Source organism: Solanum lycopersicum, chromosome 6 (assembly GCF_036512215.1).
Source record: "Solanum lycopersicum chromosome 6, SLM_r2.1".
Lineage (NCBI taxonomy): Eukaryota > Viridiplantae > Streptophyta > Magnoliopsida > Solanales > Solanaceae > Solanum > Solanum lycopersicum.
The window spans coordinates 51,649,647-51,676,440 of NC_090805.1; the positions used below are offsets into that span (position 1 = coordinate 51,649,647).

The 26,794-nt window shown below is 31.9% G+C and overlaps 3 protein-coding genes across 4 annotated transcripts; 1 reads left to right on the forward strand and 2 right to left on the reverse strand.

The window, feature by feature from the left end:
• Positions 1-10,051: 10,051 nt before the first annotated feature.
• Positions 10,052-12,972, reverse strand: LOC101259164 (transcription factor MTB3). Its single transcript, XM_004242307.5, has 3 exons — positions 12,621-12,972; positions 12,459-12,520; positions 10,052-11,957 (listed from the first exon to the last, which is right to left on the reverse strand). Exon 3 carries the CDS (start codon positions 11,799-11,801, stop codon positions 10,368-10,370), a length of 1,434 nt encoding a protein of 477 aa, XP_004242355.1. The 5' UTR covers positions 11,802-11,957; positions 12,459-12,520; positions 12,621-12,972; the 3' UTR covers positions 10,052-10,367.
• A 263-nt stretch (positions 12,973-13,235) lies between these two features.
• LOC101258869 (iron-sulfur protein required for NADH dehydrogenase, mitochondrial) lies at positions 13,236-17,992 on the forward strand. 2 transcript variants are annotated; one of them, XM_010324755.4, is made up of 8 exons: positions 13,236-13,475; positions 13,555-13,687; positions 14,603-14,725; positions 14,850-14,947; positions 15,100-15,226; positions 15,963-16,048; positions 16,888-17,013; positions 17,307-17,992. In XM_010324755.4, exons 1-8 carry the CDS (start codon positions 13,449-13,451, stop codon positions 17,307-17,309), a joined length of 723 nt encoding a protein of 240 aa, XP_010323057.1. In that variant the 5' UTR covers positions 13,236-13,448; the 3' UTR covers positions 17,310-17,992. The 2 variants fall into 2 exon arrangements, with proteins under 2 accessions (XP_010323057.1, XP_004242354.1); XM_004242306.4 differs by having other exon boundaries at positions 17,310-17,992.
• A 199-nt stretch (positions 17,993-18,191) lies between these two features.
• LOC101258566 (flowering locus K homology domain-like) lies at positions 18,192-25,615 on the reverse strand. Its single transcript, XM_004242305.5, has 7 exons — positions 25,443-25,615; positions 24,451-24,945; positions 21,815-22,061; positions 20,979-21,127; positions 20,616-20,894; positions 20,231-20,425; positions 18,192-18,619 (listed from the first exon to the last, which is right to left on the reverse strand). The coding sequence occupies exons 1-7, from the start codon at positions 25,521-25,523 to the stop codon at positions 18,446-18,448; spliced, it is 1,620 nt and encodes a 539-aa protein (XP_004242353.1). The 5' UTR covers positions 25,524-25,615; the 3' UTR covers positions 18,192-18,445.
• Between the last annotated feature and the right edge of the window lie 1,179 nt (positions 25,616-26,794).

Genomic DNA, 26,794 nt, shown 5'->3' on the forward strand with positions numbered 1-26,794 from the left:
TTCCCTACCAGTTCTCTTTTGTCTTTCTCGCTTTATACAAACACATATCATACAAAATACAATATATAATTTGTGTTTGTATAAACCGACAGAGAAATTTGTATTGTATACAAAAATACTGTTACATATATACATACATACACGACTGGGAATCACAACAAAAAATTATATATACAAAAATACTGTTACATATACATATATAGGTTTTTATGTATAAGTATATCGAAATATATAAATACAAATTTTTATGTATATGTGTAGCAAAATATATAGATTAATATTTATAGCAAATATATAATTTGTTATGGAGCGCAATTATGCAAACTGTAGTTATTACATACAAATATAATTTTTATGTTTGTTAAACCTATAATATACTCTTTTTTTAATAATTTAAAATAATTATTTAATTAATAGTTTCATATCAAATTTCAAGTCTTATACACTTAAATATATGTATTTTTTGGTACTAGATACACTCGAATAGAGAGAAACAAGCAAGAGAAGGAGAGACTCCAGCGAGATAGTCTATGTATCTCATATACATCTAAATCACAACTAAGACATATATGTATAAGATACTACATACATTTTGAAAGACAAATATATAGGGAGAGAGACCAGCAAAAAATTCAAATACATGTGAAACTACTTGAACACTATGTATATTTAAAGCAATTACACATAATTCACACCCATACATATGAGATATATGTATCTAGACGTACATATACATATATTAAATTCCATTTCTGATAAAATTCATAATATTAAAAACTCACGTGAAGAAAAGTTACTTGCATAGACTAATGAAATTTGTAGGAGTACTAATTAGTTTTCCTAACCTTTTCCCTTTCGCTTAAAAATGTGTTCTTCGAGAAAAAAACCGTAACAACCAAAACAAACACAAATACTACATGTTTTGATTGGCATGAGAAGAACACGGTTTTTCTAAAAAATCGATTGATTGGTTAAAATATATTTTTTTTTAAAAAAATAGAAACAAAAAATGATTTTCATGGTAAATGAGGATTTTTTTTTTTATAAAAAAAAATTAATTTAATCAGTTGGATATAGACTACAATCTAGGTTAATCCTTCAGAGTTTTATGCCTAAAATTTACAAAAATTGCAACATTAATAGACATGAAATTCATAACATTAAAACTATGATGGCTACAATCATAATGAAGAACCTTGAAAGTCAAAAATATTGAACTAAAATTCTAAATCCAACTAAACGTTCAGCTCACCCCTACCCCTATATACCACCTCCACTTCTACCTGACTAGTGTTTGTGTTGATTTTATATACACTTACCTCTTGAGTTTAATATTTTCCATACTTGATTATATTAAAGTTTTAAGTAAAAAAATCTTTTTATTTAATTATAAATAAATAAATTCGTTAGTATGAAACACACCTTTTTTGAAAAATAAAATTCCTTGTCATGTTCTAATGGTCTGAATTAATTTTCTCCGTTATAAAGGGGTCATGACTGGTTCAATTCTAAAACTCTCAACAGTCAAGCTTCCTTTCCATGACTGAAAAAGTATGCACAGCTCGTCAAAATAGAAACATATATAAAAGTTTATACGTATACCAATTTCATGCATATAAATATATGTATATTTTTGCAAAAACTCTATCCATTTTCTCTCATCTGCAATTTCTTTTTTCCTTTGTCCACTATCATCGATCAACATGAAACCCCAAATTTATGCTATTTTTTTCTTATTAATCATTTCTGTGCCACATGGAGAAGGCACTAGGAATATTCTTTTAGAAAAAAGAGATGACAACAAATATATTTGGTTATCGTCTTTGTATAATCCTGTTCCTAATCCAACACCGGACCCCGGTACCGGAAGTAGAGGCACCGCCAGTAAAACAATGGTCATGGAGAAGAATTTTGTTGGTCGGAGCAGGGTTCATTCTCCTCCCAGTCAGGATACTCGTACTACTACAGATCACCAGTATTATTCACAAACAATATAGGTTGGAGACGTGAATATTCAAATAGTCGATCTTTAACTTAATTTTTTAGTAGATGTTGTCGATAATACAAGATCATTCATTCTTTTCTTTTTGTTTCCCCATTGTTTTATCCTGATCATGCTTCATAATAGAAGCAAAGTCAGATAGTAACCAAATTGTTTTAATTTATATATAGATTTTACTCATGTTATAGTATAAAGTACTGTTACTCCAATATTGTCCGGCCAGTTTTGCATTGCTATAATGTTTTGTGATGATAAATGGAATTTTTAACCAAACTAAGTCATTATATAAAACAATTTACCAAAGTAATACATTTTTCTAAAATTTTACAAAACTAGTATAAACGTATTTCACGGTAACGTTTTAGGGTATATTTTATTTTTTAAAAACTAACAGCATTAGGTTGATATACGTTACTGTAAGTAACGCTTTACTTTTAAAACGTTATTTTCAGTAACGTTTTACTCCTAAAACGTTACTGTGAGTAACGTATATCAATCTGACGCCATCAACTTTTAAAAAAGAAAATATATCATAAAACGTTACTGTGAAATACGTTTATATTAGTTTTGTAAAATTTTAGAAAAACATATTATTTTGGTGAATGACTTTATATAATGACTTACTTTGATTAAAACCTCTCATAAATGTGTACTCTCTTTTCATTTGACAAAACAGCCATAAGGATATTAATCTGTCCATATGTTTTACTTTTACAATGTGGGGCCTATCCACGTGCTAAGTATTACTGGTATCGAAATATTTGTCATGTTATACTTATCAAAAATTAATTTAATTAATTTTCAAAGGTAAATTTAATCATATTAATTTAATATGTTAAATAATATAATTAGATATTTTAAAACTATATGAAAAGTACAATAAATTATAATTTTTTACATATTAATATGATAAAAAATACATCTTAAAATATTAATCAAGATTTTTATAATTTAACTCTAAAAATTAACAAATAACATCAAACGAACAAATTACTTTAGATTACTTCAATCTATTCTTCCAAAGTAAAGGAGGAAAAAAAATTAAATTTATTTATAGTGTATTTAACTTATAATTGTATATACAATATAATATAAGGCCAATTTACATTATTTTAGTACTAAGATACTTCAATCTATTCTTCCAAAGTAAAGAAAAAGAAAACAATTAATCCACCAATTTATTAATAGCATATTTAATTAATAACTGTATACAATATAATATAAGGTCAAATTACATTATTTTAGTACTATTACATGCCAGGGGCATTTATGGTATTTTCAATTTTCCAAGCTTGAAAAAGAATTGTACTTGGATTGGTTTTTCAATTGTACCTTTTTTTTTCATGGACATTTTTATACATGTGGGCTATACATTGGAAACCTACACCAATATACCATATTAAAAATCATTTACTCACATTTATGCTAATAACAATTTTTTTACTTAATCACTTTTAATTTATTTAAAATATAATTTTATTACATATTATAAAGATCAATTTATTATTCACATATAACGTTAGTTTTATTGGTGAATAATACATTTATCATATATTTTAATATATTATAATACATTGTGTCAATTTCTTACCAGACAAACATAATATATTTTTAAAAAATAATTATAATATATATATATTGCATACATAATTCACTTTTAATACATATTGAAGAGTTGACATTATATTGTTATATATTTTATAAGTGGTAATAAAAAAAAATATCACTAAGATCGATAATTATTTATTAAAAGGTATCAATCCAAGTAATTTTTTCGTAACATATATTATTTGAAAATGACATAAAAAGTACTATAAATTAAGATGAATTTACAACTTAAATATCTTTTTAAATAATACCTACAAAAAATTTAATCGGCTCTCTAAATTTTATTCGTGTCACATAAATTAAGATAAAAATTGCATATATTCGATGCGAACACCTTATCTAGTATATATATATATATACATACACAGTTAGTACCAATTCTATAAACCTTAAATCAACTACTTCTTATTGCGTTGGCTGTTATATGAGGTCAAAAAAGGAGGTTATGGAATATAAATTTGAAATAATATTTTCTTAAATCTTTGTTTATGTAATTGATTGTAATTACGACCGGAGGATTTAAACCGTTTAATTAATGTTTTTCTGACATTTGCATGCAAACTCAACGGGACCAAGTGTTTCAATATCTCTGATTTTAAAAAAAAAGGTTTGAGTGTATAAAATTCTTTCATTTATAAGATTACATTAAATATATTTTTTTTTTCTTTGTGGATTAAGTTATTGTAAGTGTAAAAAGAAAGTTTATTTTTCAAAGTTGAAAACAGTAGTATCAAAAACAAAAAACAAAGTGTGATAAGACTTTTTCATGTTTGGTAGCAAAAAAGATGTTCGACAAAGTAGACTTTGTACATATATACTGTGAATTAATCCAATACACATGCAAATGCAAGCCTTTTCAGATGGGCTTAGTAAGCTACTACTACATGTGATAAAGCTTAAGAGAGTATTAAGAAGATGGAGTATAAGGTTATAATTGGATAAACATATTAACTATTGTCATATATTTTTAAAATAACACTTATTTTAAATTAAATAAACACTTATTTTGAAACTGAAAATTAATTGTTTGTGATCTTTCGAACTCTTGTAAGTCATTTGAATCTTGATTCCACTAAGAACACATATGAGTATGGTTCAGTTTTCTTTTGTTTATTACGTTTACCAAAATATATGACCAATTCAGTTCAATTTCTTGATTTTTCATTCTTAAGCCCAGCAGTCAATGGTCAAAACTCTCTCCTATGAAACCAAAATAATTCTTGAAGAAATCAAAGTCTTAAAACACGTTACATTAGATCATCAGTATATATAAATACTTACATTAATAGAGCTTCTTAGTTATTATATATACGTATGTATTAAAATCATATTCATAACCAAACTATAATTTCTTTCATTCAAGCTTTTTTTACAACAAAATCAAGAATGATGTTAACTCAAAGTAACAATTTTTCTTCTCATAATGTTGGTACGATGATCATATTATTACTAGTTGTTTTCACAATTTGCATGAGTCAAACAAGTGAAGCAGGAAGAGTTCTAAAGGAAAAAAATGAATATCTTTTATTTTCAAATCTGCAGAAAACTCCGATCTCTACTCCTACACCCAATCCAGGTATTGGTGCTCGTACGACTAGTGTCATGAGCCAAATTACAGAACGGAATTTTGCAGGTTATAAAGAGACGGAAACTCCTCTTCCTCTTCCTCCTTCCAGTAATATTACACGACATAAAGTCACAGATATTGCAATTGGCTTATTGGCTACTCATTGAAAATATCATTATATAAGCAACAACGTTTATAAATTCTTAAAATTGTTTTTATTTAATTTGTTTCTATCTCATTTCATTTATTCTAATTAACATGTGTATTATGTACAATGAGATGCTAATCTATATACGGGCTTCGATAATCAATATATGTTGATGAGTACAAATTAAATTGTCTTTAATACGATATATATATATATATATATTACTCTGTTAATGTTTCTCTTCTTATCTTTTTGCATCAGGCAATTACTTTATTATATAGTCATGACTTTTCTATTTATTATATGATTAAATCGGACCTTACAATCTAATATTAATTATATAATCTCTTTGTTCGAAGTTATTTTAATATTTAATATGTATGTGTTCTCTATCGGTTTAATTTCAAAATGAATAAAGTAGTCACATATTTAAGGCATAACTTAAGTCGAGGCTTGAAAATCAGATATTCGTCCACTTTAAGGTAATTCATCGGTCCTTAGACAATTTATATAAAGGCGCGAGTGATTACTTTCATTATTATGAATTTGTTGTTCATCAATTTTTAAGTTGCTCGGACATAAGCAAATACAAACACACATATGTAAAAGTATTTGCTTATCGTTAGTACTAATATAATATTATTGTTCAAAACAATATATAAAAAGGACAACATGAGGATTATTATAGCACCATTTTTCGTCCTTGTTCTTCTTCTTTCGAGGATTGAAACAAATGAAGCAGCAAATCTAAAAAAGTTTCCAGCACCCAGCCCACTTCCAGGACGGTCTCCAGCACCCCATTCGGGAGTCAGCCCCAGCCCACAACCAGGAGGTGGAGTTACTGGAAAGAATGTTGTTGGTGCTCCTTCTCCTCTTCCTTCAACATCTAAAAAAGTTTCTCCTCTTCCTTCAACATCTAAACAGAATAATGTTCCTTCCGTTTCCAAGAAGTCTACTACTCGTGCATAAATATCTACGATAAATGTCTGGACAACATGATATATAAATGAAATCATTTTTGTAACATTTTTTAATAAAATCATATACTTTTTTGAGAATAATTAATGTGGAATATCTGCAAATGAATATGTTGGTATTCTGGATAACATGACTAATCATCGCTTTTTTTTTTAATGATGTTTGAAATATATATTTACATGATGAGTGCTGTAAATTTTCAGATATTTCGCAATGAATTATTAACTTTACAGATGATATATATTTTATATGTTAAAACCATTCAAAGTATAATCAAAGCAAATTTAATTACAAGAAAGGCCTCATTCACAAGAATTAATTTGTAACGTTTCACTTTTTTATTTCATGTGTCTTAATTTCATTAGATATTTACATTAATTAAGAAAATAGAAAAGGTTGAATTTTTTTTATAGGATTTATTGATAATGAGTATAAGTTTTCCTTTAAAACAAATTTGACTCCTAAAAGACTGATTTGCAATAAAAATTTTGATTAAAGAATATTGTTGACCCAAAAAAAGTGATAGGCGATTATTCTTGATTGATCGCTATATTATAATTTGAGATATTATTTAAAAGCTATAAATTCATGATTTGTACAAACTTATACATACAAATAATAATAAACAAGAATTGTATATGCTCTTACATATCATGAAAGTATAATGAATAAAAAAAATTATTAACTCAATAAAAAGTACAAAGATAGAGAATTTTAAATTTTTAAATTATGAATAATTATTTATATATATTCAGACTTCAAAGATTTCTTAATACGGATAAAGAAATTTGACAAAATTTAATACTATATTGTGATTTTTGAGTGATATATGTGTGAAAAGTGAAAACAAAATGTGAAAGGTGCCAAGTGAATATGTGTTGTGATTATCATAAGAAAAATCGAGTGTAGTGTGGGATGTGAATGTCTTGCTTTTTTTTTTCAAAAAGTTTTTGTGAATAAATAATTGTCGATAATGTTTGGTACTCGATACTATTCGCATATAAGTCTAAATATGTCTAATTAATTTTAAAATGCATAACATAAAACTTATTTTAACGAATGATGTGCTCGTAATATTAATTTTTCCATTCATAGAAACACGAACGAGACCCTCAATTAAGAAGGTATAGATTTCTTTCAACCATCTCACCACAACTAATGTTAAATCTATCGGTATGTGTCTAATTGTTCTTTTATATTATTTGTCATTTCTTTTATTTGTTTTCTTAAATACGTACTAGATAATTTATATTAAGAAAGTCAAATAGTCAGACTCGAGTTTGAATTCCATTAAGTAAAAAAATATAAGTCGTTAGCTTATTTAGAAAAATTTAATAATCTATAACTTTTATATTAAAAATAACAAAATCTTTTGAAAATGTGAATAAAACTTATATCCTAAAACATAATACAATTTTTCCTTTCAATTTTCACAAATAAAACTTACTAAAAATAATATTAGAATTAAAATGTCGAAATTAAACCTAAGAGAAATATCTAAATACCACAACGACGTTAAAATTAAGAACTACTTTTAAAACCTATGTGTTTATAATCTTAAAAGATGAAGATAATGGATTAAAATACACTTTAAAATTTGTGATCTTAGAAATAACATTTGAAATATGGAAATTAAAAAGTTACGTGCATAAAATAATTTTCTCATATTTATTTACGTATGACATGAGTAATTCAGTTTCTCAAATTTTATTTGTTCAACAAGTCAAAATCTTTTAAAAGAAAAAAGGTTGAAGTCTATTAACATATAAAAAAGTTCAAATCCTATTATAACAAAATCCTATTAATTAACAAAAACATATTAATTAAAAAGATATGATATAAACTTCCATTACTTAATCTGGACAAAAAAAATATGATATAAACGCTCAAAAGATTAAGCAAATTGACAAGCTAAACATTGACATTCATGCACAAATAATCAACGGAAGTATAATAGTCTGACCACTCTCATAATAATCTTTTTTACTTTGAAAAATCTTTCAATAACATGGTAGAGATTTTTAATTTATGTGTATTAAATAAATTATTTTTATATATTAATCCGGCTTTAAAGATTCTCTATAATAAATTTTTAAAAATTGTGCAATTATTTAGTGATAATAATATAATTGCTTTTATATTATATTATATTTAGCAGCAATGACATTATAAGGTTATTAATAACCAATAGTCCTACAAAATGTCACTAGCTAGGTTTTAGCGACTCTAAATATAATGATATTAACTCAACTGTCATTAAATGTTTTTACAACAATACTAAAATGAAAATTTATTATTACGAAATATCTCTTTTGTTATAGTAATTCCTTAATGAGCATGTATAATTTAGGCCTAAATTATCGAATTCTATAGGATCTATTGCAAGAACTCGCACTATAAATATATATCTTTTATAAAAAAAAATTTCAATTATTTATTTGGCTCGTTTTTCTTGTTATTCGAATCTCAAAGTTAGCGCGTAATTCCATATAAGTCGCTTTACTTATTATTCTCCTACCTTCAATTTCTAAATTATTTTTTCTTTGTACAAGTCAAAATATTTTTAAAGTAGAAAAAAATTCAAGTCTTAATAACATCTAAAAAGGTTCAAGTTCAACATCTAAAAAGGTTCAATTCAATTTCTATGCAATTCAAAAATGTCCATGGTCAGAGCCCTAAACAAAGATTTGATTGTTTGTAGAAGTCATAAAATGGTTGTTTAGTTTCATGTGTATAAATGCACATATTTTTGTTCTTACAATGCATTAATCTTTCTCATCACCCTTTTAATTGTGCAATATGTCTAATTAATAATAGTATCATGAAAGTCCTATTTCATGTTGTTCTTGTTCTTTCAAGGATTGAAACAAATGAAGCTACACGAATTCTTGACGATACTCATCTTCTATTGCCATCTTTGCAAACCCGTCCTCCAGTTAAGACTCCAACACCCAATCCAGGAACCGAGACCAGTGTGGCAAGCACACTAACTGAAAGAAACTTTGTTGGTCGTAAACAAGTTTTCCCCCCTGCTCTTCCTTCTACCATATTCATGAACCTCTTTTAGTACCATCCCTACAAACCCAATCCAGGAACTGGCAACAGTGTGAATATAAAGAAACTTTGTTGATCGTAAACAAGTTGTTTCTGCACCTCCTCTCCCTTATACTACTAATGCAAACCCTCAAAATAACGTCCTCTTTAATGTCTCCATTGATACTAATCAGAATAGGTTTAGCATATTTGACAACAAAAACTCCTTATTTGTAATAGTATTACATTCATTCACTTAACAAAAGAATAAATCAAGGCTTAAATTCTAATACTACCAGGGAGAATTTCTCACACATTCAAATTCAATTCTTACCATTGTTTTTTTTTTTTTGTACATGCTACCATACACCATATTTTTATATAGTTTCTCGTCTCAAATGCCAATACTGCGCATTATTATCGGTCGTCATCCTTCAAAATGCAATTGAATTCTTCTAAAATGTCATTGTATGTGTGTCGAATCCTCCTCCAAAAGTAGTGCAGCTTTGGAGGATCCGACATGGTTGAGTGTGACTACAGAAAAAAAAAATTGAATGGATAATGGTCTAGAATGGACCGATTCCAAATTCATTCCCCCAATCATCAGTAAAGCAGCTAAAAGATATAATATAAACTCTCAAAACATTATGCGACGTTCATACGTAAATACTAGACGGAAGTATGATAGTCTGACCACTCACATAAGAATCACCAGTAAACAAGAACTAACTTGCATCAACTACAAACAACATACATAGCATGATTGACTTCATGTTGAGCAGCTGCAGGTTTTCATTCTAATTCTAAAAGCAGATACCATTCTCGGCCAAAACTTACATTTAGATTGTATAGTCAACAAAATATAATGCAAACTTACCAGCTAGACATTGATGCTCATACACGAATAATCGAGCAAAGCATAACAATCTGATCACTGATACTGACCACCGGGTCTTTAAAGCAAAACGGCTAGCATTTAACTACAGTCAACATACATTGCATGATTAGACCTTATTCTCTGAACATCTAAATCATTTAGACAGAGCAGCTGTCAGCTTTTCCTTCAAATCCTCAGCAGCAGGGCCAGGAGCTCGTATAGAGAACATGTGTACAAGTTCGCCGTTTTCTGTTAATGAGACATTGGATTCTTGTGCCACCACTTGATGTTCCTGAAATGTCTTCAAAACTCTAGAAACAGGGTGAGCATTCAAAGGGCAGCCTACTCTTACAACTGCATCATCTTGTCTTTGATGAAAATCAATCTCCAGGATAACCTGCTGCTTTTGCTTGTCGCCTACCATCTCCTTCTCAGCATCTAAAACCCTAATTCTTGCCTGGAGATCTGTGATATAAGCAATTGCATCTCCAAGCAGCGATGCTTTATCCATCTTTGAGATATTCGGAACAACTGCTCTTAAAGCATAAAACCTCTGGTTTAGCTTCTCACGCCTTTGCCTCTCTGCTTCAACATGATTCAATGCTTCTTCCCTCCCATTGGCAGGCTTTCTGCCCCTCTTTCTTGGTTTCCGTTCATCTAATTCTTCCTTGTAAAGTTTCCCTTCACCTTCATCACTTCGATACCCGTTTGATGAGTTCCCATAAACCTGAGAACTACCTAGCGCTGCTTGTACTTCGTACGAATCTGAAGCAAAACTCAGCTCTTCTTCCACCTTCGGAGAAAAATTTATGCTGATGGGACCTGACTTAGCGCCACCTAGACTGAGTTCCCGACCAAATATCTTTGTATTTGCTTTGGGCTGCGGAGGATTAGATACCACCACCGATGTTTTCACCATCTGAATCAAATTCTGATCTTCCGGAATAGACTTCACAGAACCAAGCTCCACAACCCCTGATTTCAGCGGAACAAACACTAGTGTCTCGAATCGAGCCAACTTTGCTAGATAAGATCTTGATTGGAAATGCTCTAAGCAACCTTTTAAATCAGAACCCCATATTGATCTAGCAGAATTAAATGATTGAGAAGGACTAGAAGGCTTATCGAATGGGAAGATATAATACATTGATGTGAGATAAAACACCTCCACGTCCGAAACAGATTCCAACTTGGCAGCAATATTATCATCTTCTGACCCTCCAAAGCAAGTGTGAATCTTTTGAAGAACCATCTTTTTCTTGTTTCCGTCCATCATTTTCTGATGCGCGGAATCATTTGCACCTTCACCTTGCCCTATCTTTGTTTCTCTGCAATGTCCATCGCCCCATATTAAAGCTGATTTTCCAGATTTCGACTTTGCAACTTGCCAATAGATTGCATAAGTCCAATCAGACCCCTCAACAATCTTGCAGAGCGCCTGCTGCACTCCCAAATCCCCCCTTGATGAAGTAAATTCTGTCAGCATGTGATTTGAAGCTGACCAAGAGAAAAATTCTACTGCTTCGCTGCCTAATACCCCCTCCATATTAACCTTATCCTCTCCCTTCAGAAAAAATTTCTCTGCCATGTCAAGCCAATCAAAGATTTCCAATTCGAAAGAACTTGAACACCACTCTTTTCTTGGACCACTACTTGGAGAAAATTTATCCCTAAGAAATCAATTCCTGATTCAAATCCAATGCTGGAATACTATGACATAGCACTCCCAGAATCATGAAATACCCTAGAAAAAACCATTCTCAAAAAGATCAAATTTTTACCCCAACAAATTCAAGAATTTGACTATCAATTGAACCACAGGATAAGACCCACAAAGAGAAAAACAGACAACTCTTGAACAAAAGGCCCCCTTTTATCAATAAAGAGTAAAACATTCAAAAAAAATAGGGACTTTAGTCGTCCAATAGCAAGATTCATCTCTAAAGTTCAAAGCTTTATTTCACCAATTACAAGTCTGACCAAAAAAACTACATCCAGAGCTGATTTATACAGTTTTTATACCCTTCCAGCTCACACAAAAACCCTAGAAAAAATCCCTTCTCAAAAAGATCAAATTTTTAACACTAAACACACCATAACTTCAAGAATTTTGAACACCAGTTGACCCACCAAAGAGAAAAAATATATAATTCTTGAACAAAAGGGCAATTTTATCATCACAAAGAAAAACAGAAAATCCCAGAAAAATTGTGACTTTGGTAATCAAAGAGCAAGATTGACTCACCTCTAAAGCTCGAACCTTCAATACATCACTTCAGCAATTACAAGTCTGAAAAAACAAAACCCCTGCATCCAAAAGGCAAATTCATGTAATACCCTTGAAATAGGGAAATATAAACAAAAACAAGTAGAAGTAATCAATTTGGACATGAAAGTAAAGAGTTACCTGGAAGATGAAATGAAGATGGGATAGGTGCATGTATCATGTATTTGTATAATAAAAGATTGCTCGTTTTTCATGTGGACTTCATCAGACACTTGTCTTCAAAGTTTAGAATTTTAGATCTGAATCCACACACACAAGTAGCAGTACATAATACGTGAATTTTTTATATTTATGGGTGGAATACGTGCTCCTTTTTTTTCTTTTTAGGAGACAAAATAATACTTTAATTTTATTCTTATTTTTTGTTATCATTTAACAAAAATGGTAGAAATATATTTTAGGTTATTATTTTGAATTTCTCACTAAGATGAAACTTATGATATCCATTAGGCTAATGTTCTGAATGTAGATTATATAATAGATTTTAAAATATGGATCTTCTAAGTACTTTTTAATAAATAACTAGAAAAGTTTTATATTCATTCACAAAATTTTACAATTTATTAAATAAATAAAAAGAAAAGTTTTATATTCATTCACAAAATTTTACATTTTTATTAAATAAATAAAAGAATACATTTTCAAATTTCTCTTAGGGGTAAAAATGAAATTAGGAAAAAAGAAACAATATAGTAATATTTAGCATTAAGGGCCAAAATAATCACACTGGTATTAAGGGCTATATTTACCAAACCTTTATATATGAAGGATCAAAATAGCCTAGCTTTCATACATTAAGTACCATTTTTATCATTTTCTTTTGTCGAACCAAATCAGCTTACACTGTTAGCAAAGTTTCAGTCAAATTTTCTCCTTTGTGCTGCAAAATCTTGGGTTTGACGTTGTTCCAATTTTCTGTCCTAGGTTGTCCTCGAACAAGTTTTCATTATGAAGCGTTTCTTGAAAAAATTCACCGTAAGTGATTTATGAATTTGTGTAAAGTTCTCATTTTTAACCCCAGAAATTGATGGTTTCGTTCGACTCTCTCTTGCAGATTGGAGGGGTTAGGGAGTTTTCTATGCAAAATTCAAGAAATCCAAAAACCCAAAGCCTCAAAATTGAAGGGATTAAAGATATTATAGCAGTTGCTTCTGGGAAAGGTGGTGTTGGCAAGTCCACTACTGCTGGTACTATTTCACTTCACTCTGTTCTGTTTACTAAAATGTATAATACTTTAATTGCTTCGAGTTTATCTGAACCTAATACTTTTGACGCAAATTATGTCTAAAAGCTCATTACAGTTGTCAACAAACAGTAGGTATGAACCCATAATTTCAAAAATGCAATAGGTTCAATGTTCTACGAGGTAGGTGTAAGGTCTGTGTATTCTCTATCATTTCCAGATCCCACCTGTGCGATTACATTGCGTATGTTGTTCATTGTTAAATTATTTGCTGATAACTTAAATCCAAGATCCGCCATTGGTATAGTTGATTGATTGATAAAATAGTTGAATCATGTCTTTTCTTATTTTGAGAAGGAATCGTGTCTTTTTGTTGTGGCTGTTGTTAGTATACTTAGTATTGTGGTGCCAAAACTTTAGGAGTGGCTGATTGAACTCAAGAAGATGATGATTCAGTTGAGGATATCAGAAACTTTGAAATACTGAAGTGAATTGAGAGAGAACGGAAGAAGGAAAAAGAAGTAATGAGCTAAAATTTGACTGTGTTCGTACAGGTCTTAGCAGACACATTTGAGTGTATTTATACAAAGCATCAAAGCGAGCAGTGGATAACCACCAGAAGAAGTTACCAACTAACTATCAGAAGCACGTACTATCGCTAACAAATTGAGCTAGTTGAAAACAAAAACTAGATATTTAATGCAATGAACTTGATGCTTGAGATATTTAAGGTGGAATTGTTGATCATTCTTTTCTTTCCTACAGTTTCTGATACTGAATTTAACTATGCGTGAAGATTTTGAGCATTTAATAAAGCTTCATATATATGATGCACCAATAGTATGTTTAGCATTGTATAATGATTTTAATTTGATTCCCAGTAATTGTTTCCTGATCAATGATCGTATTTTGTTTGCAGTTAATTTGGCTGTTTCACTTGCCAAAAGGTGTCAACTTAAAGTTGGGTTGCTGGATGCGGATATTTATGGGCCTTCAATTCCTTTGATGATGCACCTCAAGGGAAAGCCAGAACTGAGCAATGGTGATGCTTTAACTACCTTCATTTTTGTATCAGCTGATTCTATACTCTGAAATAGTAATGTTATTGGTGCTGTGATTGTTGTTATTCTTTCTAGTTTTGCTTGCTTATCATGTTATTTGGGCAGATAGGAAGATGATTCCGATTGAAAGTTATGGAGTTAAATGTATATCAATTGGATCTCTTGTAGACGAAAGGGAAGCAATTGTGTGGAGAGGGCCTATGGTATGGTTTTGCCTACAAACGATGACTTATATTATAGAATTTAGCACATTTATGGTTATAAGTTCAGCTAAAGATTTTACTGCTTATGAGACGCATTGAGGAGGTAGAATTCAATTGTCTAAATCCAATTAGAATCAAATGTACACTTGCAGGTAATGAAAGCCCTTGAACAGTTGACAAGGGGAGTGGATTGGGGGATCCTAGATGTTCTTGTGATAGATATGCCTCCCGGTACTGGTGATACTCAGATATCAATTTCCCAAAGGCTACAATTATCAGGTATCTCAAGAACTTTTGGAAGTACTTCTAAAAGAATTTGACCAAGGAACTATGCCACAAGGATGAAGCTATTGCATCCTGTTTAATTTGAAGTCAAAAAGCACAACAAACTTTCTTTTAATCTGCACCCATGAATAGAAAATTGAATATGTCCATCATTTCAGCCCGTAAGTAAATATATATATTGTTAAATGACTGATGGTGTAATCAGAACAACCCTCCACTTTCACAACCATTAGGTTTCAAATGTTGAGTATGGCAACTGAGGATTTTCGACGCTCGGTGGCCCTTTGATTGGATTGAGTGAAATTTAGGCTCATATAATGCATTATCATATTTGTTCATTAAGATTGAGTTTTAGCATTTTATACAACAAAAGGCCAAATGATGATTTACTTCTGTTTTAGTTTCTTGTTTGAGTAAAATCCAGCTGCAAATCATCTTTTTTCTTATTCTGTTTGAAAGTTCAGGTTCTGTTAGCATCATTGTTCATCTAATTGAGAGGATTAAATAAAACACGGGCTGTAATTAAACATATTCAACAGTCTGTACTTATGTACCCGTGCTCTTCTAATGAACATTCGCTTAACGTTTCAATTCATTATAGCATAACAGTATTGTGCTATCAAATTAAGTATGTTCTCACCCCTGGACTGTCAAGGAATATTCATGTTGAGTTCTCTTTTGTGCTACTTTTCTGTGCATTATTATTCAAATTACTTGACTATGCTGGCAGGAGGGTTGATTGTTTCGACTCCTCAAGATGTTGCTTTACTGGATGCTCGCAGAGGAGTTAAAATGTTCTCCAAGGTTAATGTTCCGGTATGATCCATACTGAGCTTGCTGTGTACGAGCTTATAACAACAATGAGAGAGTAGGATTAAAATATGGGGCGGAGAAGCAATATTTGTGACTTGCATTGGGTTAGTTGTGAAGTATAAATATGAACTCCTGGATAAAACTTAAAAAAGTATGTGCCTTATTTGATTTATCACTCATAAATAGTGACTTAATGATTGAAATAGCCATCAAACCCCATTACTGGGCCTATGTACTTTTAGTGCTTTACACTCCTCTTCATCTTGTTGATGTGGAATCTAGTAGAGAGCTAAGAAATGTTACCTAGATATCAGATGAATGTTCGATGTTTTAAGAAGTCAGTTTTCATGTTTTTTTATGTTCCATGGGTAATCCCCACACACACACACTAGAATCTAGATCCAAGGATATGACATTGATAACTAGATGCAGAGATATGCAATTTCATCTGTTTGGAACTCCACCTCTTCCATGAAAAAAAGGGAACACTTAAGTGAAACTATGTTGCATGGATAGACTGATATTATGTACCTAAACACAAGACTAAGAACAAAAGGGTAAGGACTCTTATAAAATCGAGCAGAGTCATAACAATGTTGACACTGTTACGTCTTTGAACTGGAACAGTTTGGATACTGACATACTGTTACTCTGAGACGAATTTCAGGCTAACAATATTAATTGAAGTTGGATTGAGAAAATGCTGTTTCCTTACTGCTACCAACCTAATGTATAAATAGAGAAGGCTTAGAATAGATATACATTGAGATATCATGCAGACGCATGCTATAGCTTAATGCATCTATGATATAGTTATAATTAAACAGTTGTTCTTAACACAGATACTGGGAATTTTGGAGAATATGAGCTACTTTAAATGCCCAAAATGCAATGAATCGTCCTTTATCTTTGGTCAAGGAGGAGCTAGGAAAACAGCTGAGGAGATGGGTCTGAAATTTCTTGGTGAGGTATGTCACTGATTATCTTCTCTCTTTTGAATACAAACACTCATGAGCCCCCCTCGATTGGATGCCTAGAAAAGCTTACTGCAGGCACTTCTAGGAAATCTATAATGAAAGGATCCTTAAAATGGTCCCATCACATTCTCATGATGCTTCTTTGTTTCCCTTTTTTGTGGCCATTTCTTTTCTGCTGTCACACTCTTTAACTATTTTGTTTAAGATACAATTAGATTGCTGATACCTTTTCTCAACTTTAATTTTCATCATAAATGTTGTGTTAATTGATGTGTGTCCCCTAGTAGATACCACTTGAAGTGGAGATCAGAAGCGGTTCCGACGAAGGTGTTCCCATTGTTATGTCAAACCCTGATTCTGTAATCTCTCAAGTATATGGCAATGTGGCTGAAAAAGTTGTCATGAGGCTTGAAGAGGTAGATAAGGAGCAACACTTCAGGCCAGATGTATCTCTTTAAATGCGTTGATCAAGCTCTCCACCAACTTGAGTGTAGTAGTAACTACTAGAATCCAACCCTTCTAACAAAATCAGAGAAAAATCTAGTTGGCTCTGGATATAGAGTTAAAGGAAGTCCATTATCAGGAGAAGTTGTGACGCCGATGTGCTTGCTGGGAGGGAGCAATCTTGTTGACTTACTGAGTTATCACTCAACAATTAACACTAACTGAAAGTTGCAGGAATAATGATGTATCCTTTTAGCTAATTGAACCCATCTTTTCAACATGAAAAGATAATATTTACAAATGATGAACATAGCGTGGATTGAGAAGGTTTAGTCATTCTCATCTTTCTAGGAAAAAAAGGAGAAATCAAAGATTTTTCATGTATTGGATTTCTTATCTTTTATTCTTCCAAATTTGGATGCTGCTTGTATTTGTTAGTTGGATTGGATAGTTCAATTTTGTGTTGGTTTTAGTATGGGAAACTTGACTCCTTTTTGGTCAAATGACATGGGATCACATTTTCTTATATTTCTTCCCCTTGTACTGAGAATTTACAATCTGGCCTGAAGTGTTGCTCCTTATCTACCTACCTCTTCAAGCCTCAATTGGCAAGAAAGGAGATTTTCAAGTAGGATTAAAATTACTTCAAACCTCACTGTAGAATTACGAAGCATCAAACAAGATTAGCAAAAGAAATTGGACATAAGGAGGAGATGACGTCAAGCTTATCAAAGAGGAGATACAATATCTCTCTTGCAGAAAAATAGCATTAGTTTTCCAATTTGATTTCACTAGTTATATTGGTAAAAATAAAAGATGTGATAGAGACAGTTGAGAATGCAGAAGACAAGAAACTAAACAGGGCAAATCAGATTCACTTCTCAACTACTAGAAATCATGATACAGCTTTACTAAAGAGCTAAAATTTCCCAACAGCTGAAGACTCGTAGTTCTAGTGCTGGTTTGAACGGGATATCCTTTAATAACCGTAGCTACCTCCATAAACAGAACCATAATCTGCAGATGGCGCATGACCAGCGTGACCAGTGGATGAAGAGTACACAGGACCCTGAGAAGGGTAGGGATTATAACCTTGGGAAGGTGGTCCAGCTGCAGTGTTCTGCATTGAGCTGGTAGCATCAGCGATTGAATTCTGCAACATAAGAAATAAGGGTAGTCAGAATTAACATGCATCTAGACATCTCAGTAGTAAGACAGACGGAATTTCAATAATAATTAGATTTTTGTCACTTTAATTGTTTTCATAATTAGATAGTGCATCGCAAACAAGATCACCCTTTCCTAAGACAACCACAAACAGAATATTTTCAGAGACAGATTCCTACTAATAACTGCTGAATCTCATCAATCCAGACACCCTTATATCAAAATTAATATGTTCAATATTTTACTGCTACTCTGCAGACACATTGAACGTGTCTTGTGAATTGGCTGAGCATTTGGGCAAGAACTACTCTCTTTTCAGGGAATACTTCCATTTTTTAGTCAGAAACATGAATTAACTGGCTTTCATAAAAAATAAGGGGAAAGTTGCTGGTGATCGTTAACATCTTGTTTCATTTGTTTGAAAGTGGCAGCATGAAATTGTTTAATACTAGAGAAGTGGACATAGTGAAGGCCACTGCACCAACAAAGACCACTCTAGTTACATTGTGCTTCCATGAAGGAAAACAGAATTCGTGGGGCAAAAGCAAGCATCCTCTTATATGCCCCAGTGCTTAGGTATAGTGGTAAGAGAACGTGTGATGTGTGGGTTACGCACATGTCACATACTTGAATCCTGTTGTGGACAAAAACCTTGTTAAGTAAAGAAGGGTAAAGGAGAAGACTCATTACCCACCAACTTTGGAATAATGCGCCACTGAGTTTTAGCACCGTTTTAGTCTACCAACAGTTTTAATCAGGAAGTTCATTAAATCAGTAGCTATTAATTATATTTTTCTGTTCTCTGTAATAGGTCCTCTGTAACAGTGTAGTTATTAGCAGGTTATTCCTCCACTTTCTCATTTCAGTAGTAGTAGGAAATCACCAATGTTGTATTTAAGTTATTTAAACTCAATGGAAAGCTAAGCAGAAAATTAATCAAGTTTGGAGTACTTCAAACTCAAGATATCGCAGGTTCTCTCTTAACAAACCAGCACCATGGGTAGAAAAAAGAAAACTTCGAATTTTATCTTGCGGCGTCCCATAACTGAATCCATAGCAGGGGACCATAACACTGAGCCACAGAGATTTCTTAGTTAAGCAACCCAAAAAACCACTATTGGGGGAAGGGGGGAAAGTGCCAGCAAAAGCGAACTTACAATAAAAAATGCAAAATCCCACCACAGAAGGGCATCAAAATGGTAAATCAAGGAGCAAACTACACCCAATGGTTTTTGCACTAATCAACCACATCAAACATGTCAGCTTTCTAATGCAGAAAAGTAACTTTCTACCTTGAGGAATACAAATATAGTAATAGGAATGTTTGCAATTCTTCAAACTGCAAAACTTCAGTGTATGGATGTTAATCAATAAGTTTCTTCATAAGAATACAGTGAGTTATATCTATATCATGTAGCCGGAAACAGTAATACTACTAGATTCAATGAAAGAGAGCAAGCAGAAATGCAATAACCAATTTGTTAGTCACTACCACACATGCAGACACAATCACGAGAACATTGACTAATTTAAATGTCAATTGAAGCTCAATAATAAAAATGATCAGAAACATTTACAATACTGTACGAGATAATACCTGAACTAATTGTTGTGCTGTTTGGACTTGTGATGCAGACCCATTTATCTCAACAGTCATCTCACCAGGAACACCCCTCGTTTCCTGTACTGCAATAGTTGCACCACTGGCCCGACGAATATAACTAATATTTGAACCAGAAGCCCCAATAACAGCATCGGCATATGACAAGGGGATTTGTATGTTCTGTGTGACCTTTATAGAGAAAAAGTTAAAATTAAAAAAACAAGGAGCAAAAGTAGGATTTTTTTTTTGTGGGAGGACAGTAAATGAATAAAAAGAAAACAAATCTTTTAATCAGCAAAACACACTACTAAAGGGCGCAAGATTATAGTGACATGCCAATATATCTGAGCTGAACAGGTTAAAGAAGGAGAAAGTGCACCTTTGAAACTATTGATTGTTGTGGTTGTGCATTTCCATGAGCTCCCATTGAAGCATCTCTGCCATAAACAGGGGGACCCTGATGAGGCTGCTTATCTTGATGCATGTCTACTCGGGGAAAATAATTGTCAAATTGACGCGGTGGCGGCATATACTGATGGTTGGCTCCGTATCCAGGGCCCCCAGCACTCATGGGAAAGCTAGACGGCGGTGGACCCCAAGGTTGGTTAGGTCCAGGCGGGGGCATATTCTGGTGTGCATGAGCATTTGGCATTTGCATCTGAGCAAAAGAAAATATGAAATGTGTTCTCTAGATAATTGTCACATAAGATTGTAAATTCTTTAAAATCAATAGTATGCTTACTAATTTCTCAAATAATCCAATTACACTGCGATCTACTAAAAATTTCCTTAGATGACCTGCAATCATTTCAACTGCTTTATGCACGCCTGCTGGCTCTCCTTGTATCTCAACAATACTATCATCAGGCAGGGCAAAAACAGGGAGATGCTCTGTAGAAAAAATCGCAATCAAACTCCAAATAACAATTCCAGGAGGACAAAAAGGATAGCAGCAGATCAAAATAAAGACAACAAAAACTTAAGAACAGACAACTCTTGCTACCATTTTGAAGTCACAACACAGCAGTATATTCAGCTTCTGAGCCTTTTTTTAAAAGTCCAAACTGGTTCTTCCGTTGATTGTTATATGTTTCAAAGGGGAAAAACATAATTCAAAGAGGAAACTAAACCAACTGATGCAGAACTTAGTGATTAGTTACACCTGCTTCCAGAGTGCTTACATTCCTTGAAAGAAAATACAATATAAGTAGAGGGAAATATTACTAACATTGTCTCTCCTTATTGGAAGGGTAAACATGCAGAAGAATTTTGATCTGTAACAACTTCCTATTTTATTTGAGATAGTTGGAATGGAGGGGGTATACTACTACAGAGAGTTATGATATGCTGGTTCCAAGACACAAATTTTTAGATATTTTGAATCAGTGGTGGATTTATATGCTTAATGACCATACATGCAATTGAAAAGGAGCAGTGAAAGCCAGTAAAAGCCCCATGTATCGTAAAATTCAAGTTAATATCATTACAATTAACATGGTTGTTTAGAACAGCAAGCATCAGAACCAGCAAATTCTCAAGAAAACAACACAAGAAAAGACATTGAAATTAAGGTATCACCTCCTCCAAGTACTCGAATAGTGCAATGAGATTCATCTTGAATAGACTTAACAGTTGCACCTTGCTTTCCAATCAGGATTGCAGCCTGTGTAGCAGCAACAAGTAGTCTAGTCGAAGCTGGTTTCCCAGCACCACCAGGAGCATTGGAGTCATAATCCACATCAATTATCCGCTTATGGACCTTTAAAAGTCCATCCATAGCAGGCGGAATGGAGAGGTTAGGCTCTTCTCTCGCAGATATCATCACCTTCGATGAAAAAGAATAAACAATTCAAGGTCAGCACAAAAGAGAGTTATAGATAAACACTATATCTTCCAACAACTTACATCGCGTCAAACATAAAAGCCAGTGCCTAGAATGTTTTCGCGTAGATTAGAATCATAGTAAATAAAACAGAATGCAGAATCAGTGCATATACTCTGTCAAGTGTCAATGGATATGCACATAAGTAGATTCGACGTGTGAAACACAAAGTACAAAGACAGACAAGTGAATTAGCACACACTCACAGATATAAGCAAGTATGAGTATTGATTAAAATGGAACAGCAGTTACAAATAATCTATCATTCCTTGACAAAGAATGTAGTGACAATGTCTACACTAAAAAAAAGTAGAATATAAGAAATAAAAGCAACTCTAAATTTCTCTTTTTGTGTGTATATGTATTTATTTAAGAACTCTTAGTAAAAGTAGGAAGTATTACTTTCTCACTTTTTACTAGCAAAGCCTGAAAAATTTGATCTGGAACAAAATTTTTACACCAAAATTCTCTTGGAATTTTCTATAAATAGCAGTCTATGCATCTAGCTAATTATTTTTTTTTTCTTTAGTAAGGACAGGGCGGAGAAGGAAAACATAATCCATTACATTGTCTGAACAATTTGCGCTAGTAAATAGCTCTTGATTTGCTTAGTGGTATATTAACTTCTATTTCATATTTTAGAAATTTTTGTCTATCAATATCTCTTCACTAGATTTTTATGTTTTTATGAGCAACTATCCACATTTATAACAATGAAGAAATGTGAACTCATTAGGATACACTTTTAAGCCTTTCAAGTATTATGTGCAAGACTACTCTTTAAAAGATGTCAAAAGATTTAACTGTCATATTTTATTGGTAGAGAACAGAGAAGCAAATGCAGTCTGTTTTCAAGACCATTTAATCTTTGCAGTAGCTCAGTGGACATAATCAGTTAGAAGATAACACTAATAGTAGATTTCAGGCATTGTTAATTTATATTATTTTTTATTCTAGTTTGTTGTTAATGACCCAGTCACCCAACATGTAGACACTAGTTTAAAAGTACCGAACTGTTTCATTGTGGAATTTATGTAATAAAGATTGTCTGCTATACAAACTTTCCTCTTTTATGGAACTTATTAAGGAGCTTTTTACGGAGCTTAACACCTTCTAGCAAGATACCAACCGACCAAGTTTTGAAGTTACCAGACACGGTGCAATCTTCTGGATATTGATGGCCAGATAAGGTAATTTTGACAGATTGTCAGAAGGACTTCCAGCACTTGTAATGCTCAATGTTGATGGCAGCAGTCTGGATCTTTGGTTCTTCTAGAGTAAGCCACTTTTATATGGACAAACCTGCACACACTAATGCTGGTTATGATGATAAAGAAACTCCCCCGATTGTTTTGGTTGTTTGATGGACTGATTTTTTCCCACATTCAAGAAGTTAGTTATACTTAGATTCGTTAGTTTATCGTTTACCGATGTATTTATTTTATTTTAGAAGTTAGCTATACTTACAGATTCATTAGTTAATCGTTTATCAATGTATTTATTTTATATTAGAATTAGAATGAATGTTTATCAACTTATTTCTAATAGCTATATTTCAATTTCACAGCAATAATTATTGCTAACCTTAAAGTGAATATTTCATTAAGTTCGAACACTATTAGAAGATGTTTTATTTGACATATAAGTTGCCCAAAGTAACATCTAAGAATATTGAATTACATAAGATGTACCAATGGAATTAGCTAAATATAGCATGCTTTGAGCAGGTTTGCTAGAACCATAAAACTAAGAAAAAAAGACACTACTCTCAATAAGAGAGAGCTGCTTCAACTTTGGACATTTTTATGAACATTTGACCATCAACTTGCGCATCAAGCCAAGACCAACTTAAGTGGGGGCATTTAGCAACTCCAAACAATAAAATAATCATCATTCTGCTGCAAGATTTAAGGGATTAAAACTGGATTTAGGATGTACTTAAATACTATTCTATGTCTGAATGGATAGAATATATGGAAGTATCCAAGAAGATTTAACAAGGGAAGCACAACGACAAATTGAGAACTTTAGTTTTCTGATCAGCTTTTTTAATATAAAATAATAGTGGTACTCGGACATCTTTCCCAAACTTTGTCTAATCCACAGGTCCCTGCTATCTTTATCCACCATGGCTTATATAAATAAAAAGAAATCACCTAGCCTTCATTGACTGGTAAACCACACCTTTGGGTGTTGATTCATCTCCATCAGTTGAAATATTAAAGGCAATTTTCACATTATCATAAGTACATAACATGATACGAAGACAATCGCACTCCACATAACATGTAATCATAAAGGCTTCAAATAACAAGATATAGCAGGAACTCACAGCTCTTTCTTTAGTACCATGAGGACCATCAAGGACCTTAATGCGAGCTTTTGTCTCTTCACATGTCTTTTTAATATACTCTCCTTTGCGACCAATAATACCACCAACCTTCTGAGAAGGAACTAACATCCTGAAAACATTTTCTCCGGGCCAACCAGGCCATCTTTTTTCCTCACCACCACCTGAACCGTTTTCAGCAACTTGCATCTCTTCTGGTTCCGATTTTATCACATGTTCCTGAAGGGACTCAACTTGTGCCTCCTCTTGTTCCAGTTTTACTGGATGTTCCTGAAGAAACGCAACTTGTACCTCCTCTGGTTCCAATTTTACCTCTTCTGGAAGCAAGTTCTCATGTGCATTGTCCATTTCCTGAATGTTTTCCAGGGTATGTGCATTGTCCACTTCCCCCGTATGTCCATCCGCTGCGCTGTGCACATTCTCTGCGTTGTAGACATTACCAAGGTCATGTTCCTGGTAGCTTTCTTCTGCCATTTGCTGGAAGAAAAAAAAAATCAGCTTTGACAACGTAAACAAAGAATGTCAAATAAATCAAACCACTGTCAAACATTCAAATTTCCCTATGTGTCCAAAAACTAACACGATATAGCAGTTTGTCTTTGTGTTCCAAAAGATCATAACTGCAGAATTAGAAGCTTCTCGAAACGGAAAAGTTGGCCCAACAATTGAAAAAGTCCCCATTAGCTTGATGGGTAAACTACAATACATACATATTTAATTTTTTTTAAAAAAAAAAAGTAAAAACTGTGAAATTTGACCTCAAAGAGTTCCGACATCAACTATATATACATAAAAAAAAAAAATATACTTCCAGATATAAACAGTGTAATTTTACACCATTTGGGATTTCAATGGACGTCTTTGCCCTACCCCTGAATTTACCCATACAAATTTTAAACACCATACAGATTGACGAAACAATTAAGGGAAAAATATCAATGGATATGAAAACTTAATCATCAAATTAAACTTACATGAATTGAAGAGATATCGAATGAGGCTGTGGAAGCAAGGCGGGACATAAGTGTAACAATTCTAGGTTTTATTGAGGCCATCTTCGGATAATTTCCCCCTAGTACCTACCACTTGTTCTATTCATATTTTAGCCAACAAAGACATGAAAACTATACAATTACAGTCTTCTACTTTCAAAAACTATCAATTACACCTTCATTTATGTATGTGATGTCAAAATTAGTTCTCAATTCTTCACTTTTTACAACATAAATATCTCTGTATCAGAATAATTACACAAAAAATCTGAATAAGTTATTTTTTATTCAAACAGTAAGTAGTTTTCTATTTAATTGGAGTTTTGTATGTAATAATTAATCATTTAAAGAATAATTCTTTTAGATATTATTCAAAATATTTATTTAATTCACTTCTACTTGAAACAATTCTTATTTTTATTTTTGCTTTCACTCTCGTAGGATCACTTTTATTCAATTTGACAATGAATGTGTAACTCAATAAAAAATAAATTTATAATCATATAAAATACTTTCCATCCTAATAAGATTTATCTTATTCATATTAGATCATATGTATGTTCTAGTTTTACTCCACGCAACACAATATTACTTTTTCTTGTGATAATTATATTTTAAAATATTAAAATTTAATATATTACAAATTCTAAAACTTAAAAATATGATCTATGTATCTTCAAAAATCTCTTGACAAGATCTATAAAAATTCTAATATTTTTTTGTAAAAAATAAATAGTCACAAAAATGATACAAAAATATTAAAATAAAAAGTCGATGTTAAAAATCTATATTAAAAAAATATTTAATTTGCATAGCAATCATGTATTCATGTTAATTATCAAAACACAAATGAATAGCTCTGATACTGATGTGGTAATTGAATAGGCATATATTGATTCAGAAGATTTTCGAATTTCTCATAGCGAAATCAGATCAGAAGTTATCATGATATATGCCATCGATTGTGAAAATCCTAACAAAAAGGGTGATCTTTTTGAAAAATCATAGTACTTTAGCTTGTTATCAAACTAAATTCCTCACTCATGTTGATAATGTTCGACTTTTTGTATTATAATTTCTTCTTCATTTTTTTTTCTTACCCTCTTAAAAACGTCCTAGATACTTGCGCACTTTTTCTCATAATGAACCTCAGTTGTCACTTTGATATGAGAAACTTGAATTTTCAATACTCATAATAATGTATTTATAAGTGAATTATAGGGTTTATGAGTATGATAAGTTAATGGGCTTATGGGCTAATGGACTTATGGACATATCTTATAAATATACTCAGCCCACTTAATTAACATTTCCCTTAATAGGGAAAATTATAT

Excerpts from the sequence above, each read along its gene's own strand:
- LOC101258566 (XM_004242305.5), bottom strand. The coding sequence starts at position 25,523 with ATGGCCTCAATAAAACCTAGAATTGTTACACTTATGTCCCGCCTTGCT. Across the intron at positions 22,062-24,450 it reads ATGGTACTAAAGAAAGAGCT|GTGATGATATCTGCGAGAGA; the intron begins GTGAGTTCCTGC and ends TTTTCATCGAAG. Across the intron at positions 20,895-20,978 it reads TTGGATTATTTGAGAAATTA|ATGCAAATGCCAAATGCTCA; the intron begins GTAAGCATACTA and ends TCTTTTGCTCAG.
- LOC101258869 (XM_004242306.4), top strand. The coding sequence starts at position 13,449 with ATGAAGCGTTTCTTGAAAAAATTCACC. Across the intron at positions 13,476-13,554 it reads GTTTCTTGAAAAAATTCACC|ATTGGAGGGGTTAGGGAGTT; the intron begins GTAAGTGATTTA and ends TCTCTCTTGCAG. Across the intron at positions 16,049-16,887 it reads TCTCCAAGGTTAATGTTCCG|ATACTGGGAATTTTGGAGAA; the intron begins GTATGATCCATA and ends TTCTTAACACAG.
- LOC101259164 (XM_004242307.5), bottom strand. The coding sequence starts at position 11,801 with ATGGCAGAGAAATTTTTTCTGAAGGGAGAGGATAAGGTTAATATGGAG.